Source organism: Hemitrygon akajei, chromosome 5, assembly GCF_048418815.1.
Source record: "Hemitrygon akajei chromosome 5, sHemAka1.3, whole genome shotgun sequence".
Lineage (NCBI taxonomy): Eukaryota > Metazoa > Chordata > Chondrichthyes > Myliobatiformes > Dasyatidae > Hemitrygon > Hemitrygon akajei.
The window spans coordinates 95,034,487-95,056,689 of record NC_133128.1 but is presented as its reverse complement, the minus strand read 5'-3'; the positions used below and the strand labels follow the sequence as shown (position 1 = coordinate 95,056,689).

The 22,203-nt window shown below is 41.8% G+C and overlaps 1 protein-coding gene across 3 annotated transcripts in view; it reads left to right on the top strand.

The window, feature by feature from the left end:
• LOC140728005 (BCLAF1 and THRAP3 family member 3-like) overlaps nucleotides 1-9,980 on the top strand; it is a 71,528-nt gene extending 61,548 nt beyond the window's left edge. For all 3 annotated transcript variants that reach the window (XM_073046091.1, XM_073046089.1, XM_073046090.1), the window contains exons 9-11: nucleotides 2,349-2,472; nucleotides 6,495-6,650; nucleotides 8,040-9,980. In XM_073046091.1, coding sequence (XP_072902192.1) covers nucleotides 2,349-2,472; nucleotides 6,495-6,650; nucleotides 8,040-8,069 — 310 coding nt within the window. In that variant the 3' untranslated portion in view covers nucleotides 8,070-9,980. The remainder of the gene's footprint in view (nucleotides 1-2,348; nucleotides 2,473-6,494; nucleotides 6,651-8,039) is intronic.
• Nucleotides 9,981-22,203: the final 12,223 nt, after the last annotated feature.

The following is a 22,203-nucleotide window of genomic DNA, read 5'->3' as shown; positions in this document are numbered from 1 at the left end:
GGTTCCATTGTTTAAAAAGGATTCTAAGAGTAAACCTAACAATTATCGGCCTGTCAGTTTGATGCCAGTGGTGGGTAAATTAATGGAAAGTATTCTTAGAGATAGTATATGTAATTATCTGGATAGACAGGGTCTGATTAGGAACAGTCAACATGGATTTGTGCGTGGAAGGTCATGTTTGACAAATCTTATTGAATTTTTTGAAGAGGTTACTAGGAAAGTTGACAAGGGTAAATCAGTGGATGTTGTCTGTATGCACTTCAGTAAGACCTTTGACAAGGTTCTGCACGGAAGGTTAGTTAGGAAGGTTCAATCGTTAGGTATTAATATTGAAGTAGTAAAATGGATTCAACAGTGGCTGGATGGGAGATGCCAGCGAGTAGTGGTGGATAACTGTTTGTCAGGTTGGAGGCCGATGACGAGTGGTGTGCCTCAGGGATCTGTACTGGGTCCAATGTTGTTTGTCATATACATTAATGATCTGAATGATGGGGTGGTAAATTGGATTAGTAAGTATGCAGATGATACTAAGGTAGGTGGTGTTGTGGATAATGAAGTAGATTTTCAAAGCTTGCAGAGAGATTTAGGCCAGTTAGAAGAGTGGGCTGAACGATGGCAGGTGGAGTTTAATGCTGATAAGTGTGAGGTGCTACATTTTGGTAGGAATAATCCAAATAGGACATACATGGTAAATGGTAGGGCATTGAAGAATGCAGTAGAACAGAGTGATCTAGGAATAATGGTGCATAGTTCCCTGAAGGTGGAATCTCATGTGGATGGGTGGTGAAGAAAGCTTTTGGTATGCTGGCCTTTATAAATCAGAGCATTGAGTTGGGATGTAATGTTAAAATTGTACAAGGCATTGGTAAGGCCGAATTTGGAGTATTGTGTACAGTTCTGGTCACCGAATTATAGGAAAGATGTCAACAAAATAGAGAGAGTACAGAAAAGATTTACCAGAATGTTACCTGGGTTTCAACACCTAAGTTACAGGGAAAGATTGAACAAGTTCGGTCTTTATTCTTTGGAGCGTAGAAGGTTGAGGGGGAACGTGATAATAGTTAAAATTATGAGGGAGATAGAGTTGACGTGGTTAGGCTTTTTCCATTGAGAGTAGGGGAGATTCAAACAAGAGGACATGAGTTGAGAGTTAAGGGGAAATAGTTTAAGGGTAACACGAGGGGGAATTTCTTACTCAGAGTGGTAGCTGTGTGGAACGAGCTTCCAGTAGAAGTGGCAGAGGCAGGTTCGGTATTGTCATTTAAAGTAAAATTGGATAGGTATATGGACAGGAAAGGAATGGAGGGTTATGGGCTGAGTGCGGGTCAGTGGGCTAGGTGAGAGTAAGCATTTGGCACGGATTAGAAGGACCAAGATGGCCTGTTTCCGTGCTGTAATTGTTATATGGTTGTACAGATGACAAATAACAATGGACCCAGCACTAATCCCTGTGGCACACCACTAGTCACAGGCCTCTACTCAGAGAAGCAATCCTCCACTACCACGCTCTGGCTTCTCCCATTGAGCCAATGTCTAATTCAGTTCACTACCTCACCATGTATACCTAGCTACTGAATCTTCCTAACTAACTTCCCATGCGGGACCTTGTCAGAGGCCTTAGTGAAGTCCATGTAGACAACATCCACTACCTTCCATTCATCCACTTTCCTGGTAACCTCCTTGAAAAACTGTAATAGATTGGTTAAACATGACCTACCACGCACAAAGCCACGTTGACTCTCCCTAATAAGTCCCTGTCTATCTAAATACTTGTAGATCCTATCTTTTAGTACTTCTTCCAATAATTTACCTACTACCGACGTCAAACTTACCAGCCTGTAATTTCCCAGATTACTGGGAGGAAACATACTATCTGGATATCTCTATCATGTCCACAGTATCTCATGCCTTTCCCTTTCCCTTCTGAGCCACAGCACAGAGTTGGTGCCAGAGAATGACTGTGGTTTCCCCTGGCAGATCTTCTCTTTCCCCCCAACAGTATCAAAAACGGTATACTTATAAGAATTCAACTGTCTGAAAAATGTGCTAATCTAACACTACTAGAGACCTGCATGTAGGGAATTAACAGTTATTAACATAGCTTGTTTCTGGAATCTATATTCATCCTTTTAGGTTGTTTCCAAAATATGACCAACTATAAGCCTCCATTGAAAAATACAATTTTTATGTTCAAAACCAGAGACTGTCTGATTTATTTGAACAGTTAAACTTTGTTTACTAATTTTTTTTTAAATAAATAAAACTGGGCCATTATTATGTTTTATTGTATACTTGTGTTGCTAATATGAATTTCAGTTCCCAAAATTTACTACTTTATTTTAAAATAGATCTGCAAGGAATGAAAAACCTCGTTCATCTGCTCAAGTGAAAACATCAAGAAATCCGCACTTTAAGGAGCCGACAACTGAGTTTGTGGACCATCGAATGAGAGTAGCAAGAAAGCCCATCACGGTCAGTATTTTTTTTCCCCAGTGGATTAACCATTTGGTGGTTTTTGTCTTCAATTAACAGATAACATAAGAGATTAGAGCTACATCCCATGTTTTGTTGCTGCAGTTGAAAGTATTTCGTAACTTTAGTCTTTGTGACGTTTCTATAAATTGTGCTCATTTAACATGCATCTAATAATGTGCCCTAGATCTAATGAGGAATTAGATAAAACATTATAACAAACCTGACTATAGTGTGGAGGTTTATCTTGAGACCTCAGCATGATAATGATCAGCTGGAACGTTGGGCAGAGCAATGTCAGAATTAAATTCCATCTGCCAGGTGTAAAGTGATTCATTTGGAAAGATTTAGAATAGCACAAAAACAGTCGATGGCTGGCCCCTAAGGGAGTGTTAATGAGCAGCAGGACTTTTGGGTACAAGTTCATAAATCCTTAAAAGTGGTAGTACTGGTAGATAGGGTAATGCGGAAGGCATGTGGCTAATGAAAGCATCCCATGGCATTGAATACAAGAGCAAGGACATTATGTCACAACTTTATATAGAGCATTGGTTAGATGTTGCATTGTGTACAGGTTTGGCCACCACATTAAAGGGTGTATTTGCATTAAAGAAGGTCCAGAAGAGATCTACTGAGATGTTGCCTATATTGAAACATTTTGTTATAAGTAGAGATTAGATAGGCTGGGTTTGTTTTACAGATTGTATATGTAGAGAAGCTGAAGGGTGGCCTAATAGAGGGGTACAGAACTATAAGGGGACTAGACCCAAGGATACAGAACGATGTATGTAAGATCTTTTTTGCTAAGGTGTGGGTATCTAAAATAAGAATGCATATAAGGTGACAGGTAGAACATTTTAAAGGGCATCAAGAAGTATTTTACTCAAACCTTGAGTCTCTCAAAATCTTGATAAGCATTTTAATCAGACTGCTGAAGGGTCTCGGCCCAAAACGCCAACTATACTCTTCTCCATTGATGCTGCCTGGCCTGCTGAGTTCCATCACTTTGTGTGTGTTGTCAGAAGTAATAATTGAAAGTTTAAACCCTAATTTATTCAGCCTTTACATTTATGACATTCTGGAGTTTTTATTCTTTATAAAAAGAACAACTGGTAGTTAACTGCAAAATGTTCAAAGCAATTACCTTAACAATCACAAAGCAGTAATATGAATAGTATCAACCTTTAACTGGACCTCTTCTCGAAAATGGTAGTTAGCTGAAATTGTTTAGGAACAATCAGCACCATAATTTGTGTTTATAGCTTAATGCGTAATTTTCTTCATCAACAAATGTTTTGAATACAATTCAAGAACCCATAGTTACAAACTTTTCAACAATTTTATCCTCCCTGAATTTACTTAAAATCTTCAGGACAGGTATAATTTATGCGGCATTTCATTCCTCACCATTACCTCACAATTTTAATGCATAGTTCTAGGATTGCATAAGATTTTGAGAAATAAAGCCAGGGTCTTTTGTTAACACAAGAAATTCTGCAGATGCTGGAAATCCAAAGCAACATACAAATTCTAGAGGAACTAGATCAGGCAGTATCTATGGAAATAAATAAACAGTTGAAGTTTTGAGACCCTTGTTCGGGACTGGAAAGTAAGGTGAAAGATGCCAGAATGGGGGTGGGGAAGGAAGCTAGCTTGAAGGCAGTTATGAAGCCAGGTAGGTGAGTTGGAACAGTGAAGGGCTGGAGAGGAAGGAATCTGACAGGAGAGGAAAGTGGACCATAGGAGAAAGTGAAGGAGGAGATGACCCAGAGGGAGGTGATAGGCAAATGAGAAGAGTTGCCAGAGTGGGGAATAGAATATGGGGGAGGGTTTTTATCAGAAGGAGAAATCAATACTCATGACATCAGGTTGGAGGCTATCCAAGTTGTTGCTCCTCCACCCTGAGGGTGGCCTCATCTTGGCACAAGAGGAAGCCATGGCCAACATGTTCAAAAGGGAATGGGAATTGGAATTAAAATGTTGGGCCATCAGGACGTTCCACTTTAGGTGGATGGAGCAGAGATGATTGAGAAAGTGGTCTCCAATTTATGATAGGTTTCACCAATGTGGAGGAGACAACATTGGTAGCACTGCACACAATAGATGACCCCTGCAGATTTTCAGGTGAAGTGTTGTCTCACTGGAAGGACTTTTGGGGCCCTGAATGGAGATGAGGAAGGAGGTGAATGGGTAAGCGTAACATGTTGGCTGCTTCCGGACATAAGTGCCGGGAGCGATATTAGTGGGGAGGGACGAATGGACAAGGGAATTGCGGAGGGTGCAATCCTTTTGGGGGGGGGGGGGGAGGTAAATATATGTTTAGTGGTTGGATCCATGGAGATAGCGGAAGTTGCAGAGGATAATGTGTTGGATATGGAAACTCATGGGGTGGTAAGTAAGGACAAGAGGAACTCTATCACTGTTAAGGCAGTGGGGAGATGGGGTGAATGTGGATGTGTGAGAAATGGAGGAGATGTGGGTGAGGGCAGCACCAGTGGTGGAGGAAGGAAGTCCCCTTATTTGAAGAAGGACATCTCTGATGTCTATAAGACCATAAGATATAGGAGCAAAATTAGACCATTTGGCTCATTGAGTCTGCTCTGCCATTTCATCATGGCTGATCCATTTTTCCTCTCAATCTCCTGCCTTTTCTTCATGCCCTGACCAATCTAGAAACTATCAAACTCTGTCTTAAATATACATAAAGACTTGGCCTCCAAAACTGCAATGATGACAAATTTCACAGATTCACCACTCCAGCTAAAGAAATTTATCCTCATCTCCATTCTTAAAAGGACGCCCTCTAATTTGAGGCCATCTCCTCTGGTCGTAGACACTCCCACCATAGAAAATATCCTTTCCACATCTACTCTATCAAGGCCTTTCCAGGATATGTGACCTATAATCCTGGAAAGGAATGCCACATCCCAGGAAAAAGTGCAGCAAAGGGAAAGGAACTGGAAAAAGGAGTAGCGTTTTTACAGGAGATAGAATGGGAAGAGTGAGGATAACCATGGGATTTGGTAGGTTTATAGAAGATGTCGGGCGACAGTTTGTCTCCAGAAAGATTTTTTTTTTAAAAAGGGGAGGGAGGTGCCAGAAATGGACCAAGTGAATTTAAGGGTAGGGTGCAAGTTGAAGGCAAAGTTGATGAAATGTACCAGCTCAGTATGGGTGCATGAAGCAGTACCAATATAGTCGTCAATGTAGTGGAGGAAGAGTTAGGGAGCATTAACAGGGAAGGCTTGAGCCAAGGACTGTTCCACGAAGCCAGTGAAGAGGCAGGCATAGCTGGGGCCCATACAGGTGCCCATGCCCTACCCCAAGCCTCTGGAGAAAGTGGGAGGAGCTAAAGGAAAAATTGAGATTGAGGACCATTTCTGCCAGAAGGGGGAAGGTAGTGGTGGAGGTGAACTGGCTGGTTCTTTCTTTGTGAAAGCAGGGGAGTCATTTAAGACCTTCATGATGGAGGATAGAAGTGTTCTAGGGACTGAACATGAATGGTGAAAATGAGGTAGTCAGGTCCAAGGATTTAAAAGTTAGTGAGGAGATCGAGAGCATCAGAAATACCATGATGTAGTTGGGAAGGGACTGAACCAAGGGGATAGAGTGGAGTCGAGGTATGAGGTCACAAGTTCAGTGGGGCTGGAGCAGACAGCGACATTAAGCCTACATAGACAGTCTGGTTGGTGGACCTTGGGTAGGAGGTAGAAGTCAGCGGTGCAGGGTAAGGGAACTGTCGGAGAGTTTTGTTGAAGTCCTTTGAAAATTATGTTTTGCTTCCAATTTTCCTTCCATTTATTGAGAAATCAGAAAGTTCTTGTGTGCCTCCATTTTCTGAATGTTTTTCAATGTTTTGAAACCATATTAAATTTTTTTTGTTATTTTCATACATGAGGCTGGTACAGGCATACTTAGATGTATAATCTAACTATTTTAATTACTTAAGTTATCCATGTGTCAGCTTCCTTTATGGTATCAATTTGATTTTGTTGAGCTCACAATATCATTGGTTTATATAGAATTTCTCAAAGGAATATACATCTGGGCGAAAGAAGTTTTACAATATTGAGTCGAAGTATCGACATCTATATGGTGTTGGTTTTGGACGTACTAATCCAAGGGTATTCACCAAACACTTCAAAGAAGGGATACTGAGAAAAAGAAGATATGAAAGAGTAAGGATTTCTTCTGATTTTGTATTTTTTTAACCTGATCAAAATGTTACCTAATTAATTATATTTGCAAGCTGTTGATATTAATATTTGCTACATACTTTTCATTGTGTACTAATTTCTTTTTTCTATCTTTTGGCATACCTTTCCCAAAATAAAATCTTGGATCACTAATCTATTTCTCATTTGGCTTGTTTGGTTTTTAAAGATCCATAAGGTTCAATGAATCTAGACTGTACTTTCTCATTTCTTAGTACTTGTGTCTTTGGAATGAAGCACAAATGAGCTTTCAAGTGCATTTTGTCTGCAGAAATAATGCAGAATATAATCACAATGTTGAGAACAAATTTTACAGGTTTCTCCTTTAAAATTTCAGTGCTTCAGCTTCATTCTCTCATAACTTTCCTGTGTCTGGTTATGTGGTGGTCAACTACTTGTGACCATCACTGGCGTATTAATTACTTAATTGAGAATATGAAAATTAGATTTGCAAAAGTACGTTCACTGGATATGGACATTATTGGCATTTTGCATTTTCCGTTCATTCCTAATTAACCATGCATTAAACAATAACATTGATTAGTCTGGGATCACAAGATACGGATAGCAGATTTCCTTCCCAGAAAACTAGTGAATTTGTAATGATCTGGTGGGTTTGAGGTTTCTGCACTGTTGAAAACTTTTAATTTTGGATATTTTTCAATTCTGTGAGATAAGTCAGTAACACAATCCTTTGAATCTTTAGTTGTATCTGAAGGGAACAGTTTGAACAGCATAACACTAGTGAATTACTTTCTCTTATGTCCATGGCTAATGGCAAGAATAATGATGACTTGTAAATGTTCAGAGCTTTGCAGGACAGTAAATGTTTTTTTTTCTTTCTTTGTAATGGTGTCCAGTTTTAGTTGATTCTAGGATTTAAAGATGCATGCAACATTAACTGACTTCTTGCCTCTAGCATGTGTTTTAAATGGAGCAGTTGTTCCCTGTGATATATCTTCAGGATGGGTTCATTTAAATTTAGCTTGTGCTTGAAAGCTATCTAAGTGATTTCCAGGATTGCTTAAATTTAGTCCTGGATTTATCTTGTAATTATTTAATCTTTTTCTAAAACCTCATAGTGTACTGACACACAAATTCAGAACAATGTCTTCATATATGCAGTCCATATATTTACCAGTGTAAATGCAGTGACACCAACAGCCTGACAGCCTGTATTTCAAATAAATTCTAGAATGACGTTTTGAAATTCTGCACAGAAGTGCAGGGAAGATAACTTTCTCTATCCTTTCTCTATTCTTTCCCTCTCCCTCCCCCCCCCAAAAAAAAATCATCAAGAAATTGAAGGGCTTTTTGATTCTAACTGTTGATTTTTGTTTCCTTTTTGATCAGGAACTACCCAGCAGTACCACGGACAAGTAATTGACCAGGAAGTGGAGGAGTTCTATTTATGAAGAAAATCTCCAGTTGGACTTAAAGTTGGAATAAATCCTGATGCCCAGAGCAGCTTGCTGTGAATCCTATTTGTTCATCTTATTTCACAGTAGTTAGTGAAACTTACAACACTTAAAGTACACTGAGTAATCTGGACATTAGTGAAAATAGTTTAATAGTATGAGTTAATGTATTCTGATTATTCTCTCTCTCCCCCCCCCCCCCCCCCCTTACTGCTGCAGGTTTAGTTGGTGTGAGCTGCACGTTGTTTAAAATCAATAAATATTGTGATGAAATATCAATTTACTCAAATGTAATCAAGAGTTGAAAATAGCTACATTTGTGTTTGGAATGCTAGGGTTGATTGACAACTAATCAATAATTGGTATGTAGAGTTGTTGTGGGTCATAGTTGAAAATTAAATGTGGATCTTTGTGTACTTTCCACTTGGCTACAGTGGACTGAACATAAAAAATGCTTGTTGATTATTGATGTAGTTGTCTGAATAAAAGTTTTTTTTATATCAATCTTTTTGGCTGGTTATGCTGTCATGGTTGTGCTTTTCATTTGATCATGCAGTTTCACATGTGCAAATAAACTGTTGATATTTATTTGAGATATTGTTGCTTGTACTTGGGTTCTTTCCCATTTTATTGAAATGGGAATTGTCCTCTCTGTACAATTGTATGCATGATTAGCAAATAATTCAATCAAAAATTTGAAATTGGAGATGCCAAACAGGTGATTAAATCCAGCAAAACATTGTGCATTGCAGCAAATATCATAAAAGGGCAAGAATATTTATGGGAAAAAAATAAACTGGTATATCTTTATGATCTTAAGTTCCTGTACTCATTCTCAGATTGGTTCTGATCTCTTTATTTGGACACCATTGTTAAACTTTACTTAAACATAGTTGGCAACAAATTCAGTCATGAGTCATTTGGAAGGACTTGTTCATGTTAAGCTTACATATGTTCTTCAACTGACTAAAATATCAAGAATAATTTTACAACCTTTTTAAAAAAAAAATTGACCATCTATACAATGCTTAATTGTTATATAGTTTGAATACATTGAATTTACTATTTTGTGCTTGGTAGAATTTTACTTATACTTTTACCACCCTTGGAACTTCTGCGTGTAAACTGATTGAACCACCTATTTTATGAATTGCTTTGGTTTTGTTGGCTTTAATTTTAATTGTTAAGTAAGCATTGCAGCCATTTGTGGAACCTGTTTGGGAAAACTGCATTGTGGCCTTTTTGGAGATGTTCTGACCTTTCATCCATAACCTCTTAAAACCATTAATTGTCAAGAGTGTCAGCTTTATACTTCTGGGCGATGCTGAAACTTATCAAAACATCTATGAAAGGTCTGTAAGCTCTTCTATATGGTGGGATTGACTTCAAAAGTTTACTGGTTGATTACCCAGCAGTTTAAATGGTCATGTAACATTGAAGGAGTTTAGAAATTCTATCAGTTGTTTTCCATACTTGTATAAGTAGGTGAGTGACTCAGATTTCAACCATATGATCCTCTTTAATAATCTACCCATTGGCTAATACACAACTCTTATTGGGGAGAATCACTTCTTGTAACTCTATATTCCTTTGCTAGCTTTTGTAGGTTATCATTTCAAGTCTATTTCCTTTCATGTAAATGTAATTTTGTTAATTGCTTTCTAACAGTTGACCAGGCATAGTAAAGTTTTACTGTAAATTGTTTTAGCATTGAACACTGTTAATTGCAGAAATGTCAAGAGCTGATTTAAATTACTGCAATATTACCTTTTATTTCACTAGAACAGCCACATTTATTGTCACTGTTATTAGTCCAGCTTTTACAAACATGTTATTTAAACCACATTCATTGCATTAAAGTTCTTTGTTGCTTAAATATGTTTTTGCATTGTTTAATTTCTCATTCATGCATTTATTACTGCCTCATTATTAAATGTAGAAGCAGAATTAGGCCATTTGGTCCATCGACTCTGATCCACCATTTCATCATGGCTGGTCCATTTAACTCTGTCCCATTCTCCTCCTGCCTTCTCTCCGTATCCCTTCATGCCCTGACTATTTGGGAATTTATCAGCCTTTGCCTTAAAGATACCTAATGACTTGGCCTTCACAGCTGACTGTGGCAACGAAGTCCGCAGATCCACCACTCTCTGGATAAAGAAATGCCTCCTCTTCTGTGTTCGAAATGGACATCTCTTTATTCTGAGGCTAAGTCCTCTGGACCTAAGTACTCCCACCATAGGAAATATCCTCTCCACATCCACTCTATTGAGGCCTTTCAACATTCAATAGGTTTCAATGAGTCCCCCCCCCCCCCATTCTTCTGAATTCCAGTAAGTACAGGCACAGAGCCATCAAACACTCCTCATACAAGTCTTTTAATCCCTGAATTATTTTTGTGAACCTCCTTTCAACCCTCTCCAATGTAAGCATATCTCTCTTAGATAAGAGACCCAAAATTGACATATAATGTAAAAAAGAAATGATCCCAACACAGACCCCAAAGGAACACTACCAGTCACTAACAGCAAATCGAAAAGACTCTTTGCCTCCTCCCAATCAGCCAATACTCTATCCGTGCTAGTATCTTTCCTGTAATACCATGAGCTGTTAATTTGTTGAGCAGCCTCACGTGTGGCGCTTTGTCAAAGGCCTTCTGAAAATCCAAGTACGCAACATCCATTGGTTCGCCTTTGTCTAACCTACCTGTTGCTTCGTCAAAGAATTCCAAGAGATTTGTCTGGGAAGAGTTTCTCTTGAGCAAACCATGGCCTATTTTATCATGTGCCTCCAAGTACCCCAAAACAACATCCTTAATAATCAAATCCAACGTCTTTCCAACCACTGAGGTCAGACTAAATGACCAATAATTTTCCAGTACATGCCATAATCTGTTGCCAAAGACCATTACTAATACATCCACAATCTCTTCAGTCACCTCTTTCAGAAGCCTGGGCAGTAATTCATCTGATCCAGGTGATTAATCTTCCCTTCTCCCCAAGTACCTTCTGCCTAGTAATTACAACTTTACTCACTTCTGCCCCCTGACGTGCTTGAACTTCCAGCATACTGTTAGCATCTTTCACCATGACAATTGATGCAAAATACTTATTCAGTTTCTCCGGCATATCTCCATTACTACCTCTCCAGCATCCTTTTCCAGCAGTCTGATATCTATTGTAGCCTCTCTTTTACTCTTTATATATCTAAAGAAACTTTTGGTATCCTCTTTAATATTATTGCTTAGTTTATTCCATCTTTTCCCTCTTTAGGACCTTTTTAGTTTCCTTCTGGTATTCAAAAGCTTCCCACTACTTTTTGCTCTATTATACACCATGTCTTTTGGCTTTTATGTTGGCTTTGACTTCCCTTGTCAGCCACGGTTTCATCATTGTGCCTTTAGAATAATTCTTAGTATCTGTCCTGTGGCTTTCAAATTCCTCCTAGAAACCAGCTGTTGCTGCTCTGCTGTTATCCCAGCTGGTGTTCCCTTCCACTCAACTCTGGCCAGCTACTCTAATACCTCTGTAATTCCCTTTACTCCACTGTAATATTGATACATCTGAATTTAATTTCTCCCTCTCGAATTGTAGGGTGAATTCTATCATTATGATAATTGTCTCCTAGAGGTTCTTTTTATCTTAAGCTCTAATCAATTCTGGTTAATTGCACAACATCCAATCCAGAATAGCTGCTCTTAAAAAGCCATCTTGTATGCATTCTACAAATCTCTCCCACCACCAACCTGATTTTCCCAAATTACCTGCATATTGAAATCCCCATTGCCTTTTAGACATGCATTTTCTATCTCCCATTGTAATTTGTACCCCACATCATAGCTGCTGTTCGGAGGTCTGAATATTACTCCCATCAGGTACTTTTTACCCTTGCAGTTTCTTAGCTCTACCCACGATGATTCTACATCTTACGATCCTATTTTGAAGGATTTGATTTCATTTGTTTTAACCAACAGAGCCACTCATCCTTTGCCTACCTGTCTGTCCTTCTGATACAAAGTGTATACTGAGCTCCTAGCCATAATTCAGTGATGCCCATAGCATCAAACCTGGCAATCTCTAACTGCTACCAGTTCAACTACCTTATTTGGTATATTGCTTGAATTCAAATATAGTACTGTATTCATCATTTCCCTTTTACATTGCAACTCATCCCACGGACTGCACTTTTGCCCTATCAACAGCCTGTCATTGCAAGCCATCTCTGTAAACCAACTGTCCCATCCCCTGCCAAATTAGTTTAAATCCTCCCAGACACCTCTAGCAAATATTGCCCCCCCCCCCCCTCAGGTTCAGATATAACCCATCCCTTTTGTACAGGCTGTACCTTCACCAGAAGAGATCCCAATGATCCAGAAATCTGAACCCCTGCACCACTTCCTCAGCCATGCATTTATCTGCCAAATGCTTCTATTCTTACCTTAACTGGCATGTGGTACAAACAACAATCCAGAGATTACCAGTCATGCAGTCTTACTTTTCAACTTTCTACCTAGCTCCTTAAAATCTCTCTTTAGAACCTCCTCCCCTTGCCTGCTCATGTCATTAGTGCCAATCTGTACCAAGACTTCTGGCTGCGCAACCATGCCCTTTAGAATGCTATGGACCCGATCTGAGATCTCCCTGACCCTGGCTCCTGGTGTCTCTATTACATCCACAGAATCTTATCTATTCCTCCCACTACTGCAATACTCTTCACTTATCTGCTTTTCTGAGCTACAGATCCAGTCTCTGTGCCAGAGATCCAGTTACTGCAGCTTCCCTGTAGGTCATCCCCCTCAAAAGTATCCAAATCAATCTACTGGAGGGAATGGCCACAGGGCTATTGGCTGCCTATTTCCCTTCCTCCTGTTGACAGTCACCCAGTTACCTGTTTCCTGCAACCTAGGGGTGACTACCTCCCAGCAGCTCACTTCCTCACTCTCCCGTATGGACCAAAGTTTATCAAGTTGCAGCTCTAGTTCAAGCTTAAGTTGAAGTGGGACTTTCAAATAGTGCTTAGTCACAGTGAGGAATTGGGGGTATAAAATAAAAATAATTTTGAACCTAATGTAAGCTCTGGCTAAAATAATAATTGGGACCAAATAGGAATTTTTGAACTGAAGTAAACTCTGTCTTCAGCAGTTAGCTAAGACAGGCTCATTATCAGTTCTCCTCAGCTTGCAGAGAGACATTGAGAGTTTGATAACGTTTTACATTGTACCCTTGTTTGAGTAGGTGAAGGAGGACTCACCAATAAGGACAGGAATGAACATCCATCTGTAATTAAGTCAGGGCCTAGCAAAGGGAATAACTGATAAGGACTGGACAGCACATCCATCTGTAATTAAGCCTTGATCTAGCAGACTTTCTTATCTGTAACTAAGTTTCACACCAACAGACTTGGTGGGCATACCAGTTCAAATAACATCTTGCAACATTAATGTATGGGGCTTACTACTTATAAATATATGGCTGTAACCAGAGAGAGTGGGCTCACTTGTTGGATGGTGGCAGTACTTACGTGCCTTCCCTTGGACAAATGGGTCTCAAACTCCTGCAGGTGGGTGCGCAATAAACTGTTGTAACTATAAGAAGCTGGTCTCCCAGGTTTTATTCAGATTCAACTTTAACATTTGGCGTCACAAACAGGATCCCAATAGAGGGAGTGCTGAGTAAGCGGCTGGACCACTCTGGGGGCTGCGGAGACTGACCAGGTGCTCAATAGGTATTTTACCTTTTGTCACTCTCCGTTAGTTCCTTTGCAGGCACAGTCCCTCGCCCATGGCTGATCGCATACCTTGACGGGATCAGGAAAGAATCTGTTGGGAGACTCGTAAGAGGTAGGCAAATTTTATGAATTGAGCAGGAGGCGGTACAGGGTAAATTTTACTAATTGGGCAGGAGGTATACGTGCCAGGTCAATTTATTATTTGAGCAGGAGCTGCCAAGCTGGGTAAATTTATTAATTGGGCAGGAAGTGCCAAGCTGGGTAAATTTATCTGATTTATTAATTGAGCAGGAGGCTTTGTGCCGGGTAAATTACTTAGAGAACATGTGTCAATTGCAGTCAGTTGATACAAGTGGGCCAGGAACTGCCCTACACAATATGTGTGAGACTTCTCCAGACAAGGAAAAAGATTTGCGAATGTTGAGTGCAGCACTGAATAAGAAATTGGGGAACAAAATGTGGCCACTGGGGGGAACCTGGGATATTACCTCATGAGAACAAGCAGTAAATTTGATATGGAAAAAGAACTTGTGGAAAGAAGTGGTAATTGTTGATAAAGGAATGGAAGGATAAGGCAGATGTAAAGTAGAACAATACATTATTAGCAAGTTGGAGGGATAATGCGTGTGACAAAGGGATAGAGGTATGTACTGCAGAAGGAACGGCAAAAAGTTGGGAGACGCTAAAGGCGGAGCATGGATGGGTGGATGGGCGCCGAAAATGAGAGAAGGGAAAACAACGTAACCAAGGCTGACCTAGATAGGACAGAAGGGCAGGAACGTCAGTCTAGAGTTCAAACTAATAGGGAAACAAAGGATCCCGAGCCCATGTCTCGCATACCGACTCTGTTTGAGGACAGAGACCGCGATGAGGATTGGGCACCCATCATAACCTGCCCCCCCACCTTACCAGGGGCCAAGTGCACCCAGTGCTCCCGAAGCCCAACCCTCCCAGTATTCGGATACGGTGGCCCCTCGGGTAAAACAGTGGCGGCAGGGAAGGGGAGGCCCTCTATACCCTGAGATCCAGAAAGGGAATACCAAGGATTGTTCTGAGACGGGGAGTGTCAGAAACGAGCCACGCTCCCGAATAATGGCTTCAAGACAAATTCAAGGAAACAAAGTTTATTAACAGTTCTGCAGAGCTGGGTGCCTTCAGAGAAGGGAACCCTGAACCTTACAGGGCAGCAGGTTTTATCCTTATTCCTTACCCCTCCCCTCCCTAACTCGGGAGGTACACAGTCTTAGATTCAGTGTTTTCCCATTCCATATTTGGAGTTGTTTTTTACACATTTCTGTAAAACAATAGTCCATATCTCAGGACTTCAATGATTACAATCTTCGCATATCTGCTTATCAGACATAATTAAATCATATTTGTTTTCTGACTTTAACCCAGACATAATTAAATCACATTTGTTTTCTGCACTGACTTTTAACCTCGCACATCTTAATTTACTTCAACTCTCACAGGGAGGGAAGAATCTAATAAAACCCCAGAGTTAATGGCTCCACCAAGACAACTGCCCACAAGAATGCTGCCCAATACATGAGCAGGAGGAGGGACAGCCCTCAGTGATTCCTGTGTATGCACCCTGAGAGCCTCAAGAAATGATAATGATCATGAATCAGGCCCAAGATAGAAAAGAAAAACCAGCACAGTTTGCTCAGTATGTCCGCAGTACTATACAAATGTATAATGTGACCCTGCAAGATTTATTTGGTCTCTGATGCATGATTCTCTCAGCTGATGAGGGGTGGAAATGGAAGGCAGATTTGAGGTACCAAACCTATCAGGAGTATAGGCGGGAAATCATAATGAGAATGAACAGACAGACCAGATTTTTCAAGCCTTGGAAAGGGCTCTCCAGCAACCTGTAAACATCACTAAAGTACTTGAATGCAAACCTAAGCCTGGGGAATCGGGACCAGACTATTGGGAGCGATTTGTGGCCTGCTACAGCACTTTTGCAGGAGACCAGGCCTTTAATAATAGGAATCTGCCCCCCCAGTTTAATGCCTTACTGCTCCAATGCTTATCAACTAAGTTAGCCAACATGATTAAAACAAGTAGTATGGATTGGCCTGACAATGACCAAAATCGAATGCAACAAGCTTTGACATATTATTGGGACCTGGCTTTTGAATCCCGATCAACTCTGAAGGGAACTAATATTAAGGGTGAATTTATTCAGCGGGGAGAAGGACGCGAACGGGTTATATCTGGGAATCAGAACTGGGACCATTTTCCCGATTGGCTGTACCCTGATAACCTGGACTCTTATTGGACAGGACCCAATAGAATGCTAGCCCAACGACTTCCATCCAACCGTCAGGATTTTAGGAATGGTAGGCCTGGTCCACCACGCCCACTGTTATCACAGACAGACAATGGGTATGGGGGGGGGGGTCAACCCCAGACCAAGTGGGGTGTGCTTCAATCGTGGACGTCCTGGGCATTGGAGGGCGAGGTGCCCATGGGAATAAAAACCTAAGAAGGGACAGGTGGGGACAATGACCGGTTTAGAAATTGACAAGCGAGGATGCTCACTACCATGAGTACCACCCCTCAGGAAGAGCCCAATATAAAATTGCAAGTTGCTGGAATTCCAATTCCGTTTATGATTGATACAGGGGCAACCACATCCAGTCTCAATCAGGAAATAGTATCCGAACAGGGATTCCAGCTATTGGACACTACAATCACTCTGTCTGGGTTTGAAAACACAGAACGTACAGTCACCACCAGTCTGAGGTGCAATCTAGCAGAGAGAGACCTGCTCAGTCTGTTGGAAGTCGAGATTCTATGCACAGACAAGGGTATCACCCTGGGACTAGTGAACAACTGATAGCTTCCCCTGATAGACCCCCCAGTGGTGGGCACTTAATCTGGACTCCATTTTGTTTGAACCCCCTCTGCCAATGGTTGACCCCCATGTGACCCTGTGCTATGACCCTACAGGGTGTACCACTGAGGAAAGCGAATATTATGCACCCCTTGAGGGACAGAAGTTCCCAGTCACGGTGATTGGAAAGGTTAAAGGAAAAGAGGGCAGTGCATTACTGGCTGAAGTTCCAGATTTCCTTTGGCGACAGACAGGACGGGTGGTTCCCCATACCACCATTAGGGTTTGCCCTGAGTTAAGCCAAAGAGCCTAGGTTTCCTTGCCTACACCCTGATGGAACAAGCCTCCAGTACCAAGGGAGACTGACAAGACTTGGCTGCGGGCCAACTCCGATACTGGAAGGAGTCTGAGGTGAAGATGGGATATCTGATAAGACATTCTTTTAATATTGACTGAACCCAGGCTGTTGTACTCCATCTCTGGGCAATTTCAGGCCATGAAGTCAGCCGCAACAACTGCCCCCCTGTCCAGATCACCGTGAAAGAAGGACAGACTCTCCCATCCATTCCGCAATACCCCCTCAAGCCCGAGGCAATGTTTTATGAGGATGGAAGCTCTTTTGTGGATCCAGCAGGGAAACAATGTTCTGGCTATGCAATAGTGATGGACAGTGCAATAGTTAAACAGGCCTCTTTTGTAGCAGCTGTCTCTGCCCAGAAGGCTGAACTGTTTGCTCTAACTCGTGCCTGTATTCTAGCAACAGGCAAAAATGCGAATGTTTACACAGACTCTCGTTATGCATTTGGAGTTGCACATGGCTACAGGGCTCTCTTGGAACATCGGAGATTCCTGACTTCCTCTGGCCACCCCATTAGTAATGCCATCTTTATAAACAACTTACTCACCGCTCTACAGCTACCTCGAGTTTTGGCTATTATTAAATGTGCAGCCCACACCCGCATGTCCGACTGGGTCACTAAAGACAATGCTTTAGCGGATGAAACAGCGTAGAGTGTGGTACAATCCTTGGTAGTTGTAGCCCCTTGGGTTCCTGTCAAGCAACCGTCCGTGACTTCAGCAGTATGGGTTTGCCAGACATGTGGGAGATACGTACTTTCAGGGGGACGCCTCTGAGGCAGAGTGCAAACTGTGGTCCCAGATGGGGTGCCTGAAAGGCCCCGACCTAGGTTTTTGGGTCACCCCAGCGGGACAGGTTTGTGTTCCTACACAGTTTTTATAACATTGGTCGATTATATACATGATTGTACACACCTGGGAAAGGAGGGAATGATTGGTAACCTTTATGCTGCACACCAGGTACGACTCCCTTGCCAGGTGGAGCTTTTCCGTGCTACAAGTTGATCTTATTGAATTGCCTAGAGTACATTGCTATAGATACTGTTTAGTTATTATAGATGTGTTTAGTAGATGGATTGAAGCTATTCCAAATACCAATAATACTGCTATGACTGTTGTGAAAGTATTATGGGAAATAATTCCCAGGTGCCAGAGATGCTGAGCTCTGACATTTTGTGGCGAAAGTAAACGAAGGGGTATGTAACGAGCTAGCTATCAAGCAACAGTTCCACTGTGTACACCATCCACAGGCCACTGGCATAGTGGAAAGAGCCAATGGCACTCTGAAGAGTAAATTGGCCAAACTAATGGCGGAGACTGGACTCACTCAGTTGAAGGTCCTACTGCTAGCCCTATTCCACATGAGAGTTATCCTACAGGGGAAAACAGGATTCTCACCAGCTGAAATCATTTATGGACGGCCCATGAGGACATCCTGGGGACCAAGATCTTGTGTATCATTGCTCCCAGAAAGTCTACCAGCAAAAAAATGGCTATGCATACCCTGTGGGAAGAAATGGGGAAATATATATGCCAACTAACAAAAATCCTCCAACATTACATTCACAGGTATGACAGGCTTACAAGGAAGAGGACTACCCCGCAGAGAGGAGTGACTATCCCACCCTAGAACCTGGGGATTTTGTCCTCATCAAGAACTGGGATCGAGGGAAACTCAGACCTCAGTGGAGAGGACCATATCAGGTGTTACTGACCACTCCCACGGCTGTGAAACTGAAGGGGCAATCTTGGTGAATACATCGAACAGACTGCAAACGTGTTACTGAAGGAACTGAGTAGAAGGACTCTCTCGGACTAAAGGAAAATGTATTGGTTGATAGTGATGTTCGTGATTATGCCTTTGAGAGGGCTCACCCCAGCATCTGAGGGCCCCCATGTCAACACCTTTCTGTCTCTCGGTCACACCTATGCCAAACAAGTGGGCCTGCTGGGTTTGCGCGGAAATTCCACAGCATGGTAAAACTATGATTCCAATGTCAGTAAATCTGCTCAACCAGAGTGAGGAACTCTAAGCCTTCGTTTTCTCAAATAACATCCAGGGATGTGAGGCGTAAAACTGTAGTCCAGTCAGAGATGACTGTGGCTGTCAGTGTTTTGAGGGATGATATCTCAGGCCCCCATCAAATGGAACTTCATATACTGGGAAACATGCAACCTGACCATACCTGCAGCTGCCCAGCAGCGGAGTAGTAAATGCCACCTGTTACTGTAACTTCCAGAGAGAGGAAGATGAGTTTTTTCTGCAGACCCTTCCCGACCAGTAAATGGCACCCACTGGGTGTGTGAAAATCGGGCATATATATGACTCACAAGGGAAACTGCCAGCAGTTGGGATCAGCAAAGTCCCAGCAAAGGGTGGAGCAGCTATTATCTAGCATATTTAGTACCCCACCTGAGAGTCATGGCCCAGCTGCAGGATCACCCCCATTGGAACAGGCAGCAGAAGGTATAACTGAAACTATAACTGAAAGCCAGAAATTCATGAGAGATAATCAATTTGGCTACAGCACTTGAGGAGCTGGCCGCAATACTGCAGAGACCCCGACAGAAACACTGGCCCAAGTAACAGAAATATCCACTGAAATAATTGCAATCAGGCAAACAGTCCTACAGAATAGGAGCAAAGAGGTCCTTCTGCAGTTGTACAGGGCCCTGGTGAGACCACACCTGGAGTATTGTGCTCAGTTTTGAGGAAGGACATTCTTGCTATTGAGGGAGTGCAGCGTAGCTTCACGAGGTTAAATCTTGGGATGGTGGGACTGTCATATGTTGCAAGATTGGAGCGACTGGGCTTGTATACACTGGAATTTAGAAGGATGAGAGGGGATCTGATTGAAACATATAAGATTATTAAGGATTGGACACGCTAGAGGCAGGAAGCATGTTCCCGATGTTGGGGGAGTCCAGAACCAGAGGCCACAGTTTAAGAATAAGGGGTAGGCCATTTAGAACAGAGTTGAGGAAAAACTTTTTCACCCACAGAGTTGTGGATCTATGGAATGCTCTGCCTCAGAAGGCAGTGGAGGCCAATTCTCTGGATGCTTTCAAGCAAGAGTTAGATAGAGTTCTTAAAGACAGCGGAGTCGACGGATATGGGGAGAGGGCAGGAACGGGATACTGATTGTGGATGATCAGCCATGATCACAGTGAATGGCAGTGCTGGCTTGAAGGGCCGAATGGCCTACTCCTGCACCTGTTGTCTAGAACCGGAAGGCCCTTGATTTCATTCTGGCAGAAAAAGGAGGAACTTGCGCCATTATAGGGAAAGAATGCTATACCTACATACCCGATGAATCTAGTAACACACCGTCCCTTTCTGAGCTTATAACCCAGGAAATACAAAAGATTCATAACGTAGGACAGAGGATGCATGGGTTTGGCAGCAGGACAGGATGGTGGTTGTTTGAAAGCTTCTTCAGGAATATTGGTGGTATGCTATTGCATTATAGAAGTACTGTAATTGTTGTCATTCTTGTATTGCGATGCTTGTGGCCATTGATGGCTAGCTGCTTCAGCCATGGGATCCAATTGTAACCTTTGGGCCCTGAGAGTTATCATGAAATGATAAAAAAGAGGGAATGAGGAATTGGGGATATAAAAAAATCATTTTGAACCTGTGTAACCTCTGGCTAAAAGAATAATTAGGACTGTATAGGAATTTTTGAACTGAAGTAAACTCAGTCTTCAGCAGCCAGCTAAGACAGGCTCATTACCAGTTCTCCCCGGCTTGCAGAGAGACACTGAGAGTTTGATAACATTGTGCATTGTACCCTTGTTTGAGTAGGGCGAGGAGGGCTAACCGATAAGGACAGGAATGAACATCCATTTGTAATTAAGTCAGAGCCTAGCAAAGGGAATCACTGATAAGGACTGGACAGTACATCCATCTGTAATTATGCCTTGATCTAGTAGACTCTCTTATCTGTAACTAAGTTTCACACCAACAGACTTGGTGGATGTACCAGTTCAAATAACATCTTACAACAGTGTACTTACTATGTTACATTTGTAACCGGAGAGAATGGGCCCACTTGTCAGATGGTGGCAGTACTTACGTGCCTTTCCTTTGACAATTGGGTCTCAAACTCCTGCAGGTGGGTGCGCAATAAACTGTTGTAACTACAAGAAGATGGTCTCCTGAGTTTTATTCAGATTCAACTTTAACAACAGCAGAAATTAATACATTTAAAGTTGAGTATACACTCAGTGGCCACTTTATTAGGTGCATCTGCACACCTGGTTGTTAATGCAAATATATAATCAGTCAATCATGTGGCAGCAACTTAATGCAGACGTGGTCAAGAGGTTCAGTAGTTGTTTAGACCAAACATCAGAGTGGGGAAGAAATCTGGTCTAAATGACTTTTCCTCTGGAATGCTTGTGGTTTGTGTATTTCAGAAGCTACTGATCTGAGATCTCCACGCACAGTCTCAAGTTCAACAGAGAAGAGTGCTCGAACCAAAAAAAAATCCAGTGAGTGGCAGTGCCGTGGGCAAAAAAAAACCCTAGTTAATGAGAGAGGTTAGAGGAAAATGGCCAGAAAAGTTCAAGCTGACAGGAAAGCACAGTAATTCAAATAACCACAAGTTTCAACAGTGATGTGCAGAAGAGCACCTCTGAATGCACAACATGTCAATCCTTGAAGTGGATGGGCTACAGCACCAGAAGACCATGATCATTCATTGGCCACTGTATTTGGTACAGGAGTTAATAGTTTTTAAATTTTGTGATGCCACACATGAGGCTGCTGAAGAAGATAACAGCCCATGGTATTACAGAAAAGATATTAGCATGGACAGAAGATTGACTGACTGGTAAAAGGCAACAAGTGGGAATAAAGGGGGCCTTTTCTGGTTGGCTGCCAGTGACTAGTGAGTAGGACTCACTCCAGGGGACTGCTACTTTTCATGTTATACGGCTTTGTTTCCAGGTTTGTGGATAATACAAAAATAGGTGAAGTGGTAGGGAGTTTTTGAAAAGCAGGGAATCTACAGAAGGATTGGGATAGATTGGGAGGATGGGCTTAGAAGTGGCAGATGGAATACAGTGTATGGTCATGCACTTTGGTGAGAAGGAATAAAGGTACAGACTATTTTCTAAATGGGGAGCAAATTCAGAAACCAGATGTGCAAAGTGACTTGGAGCCCTA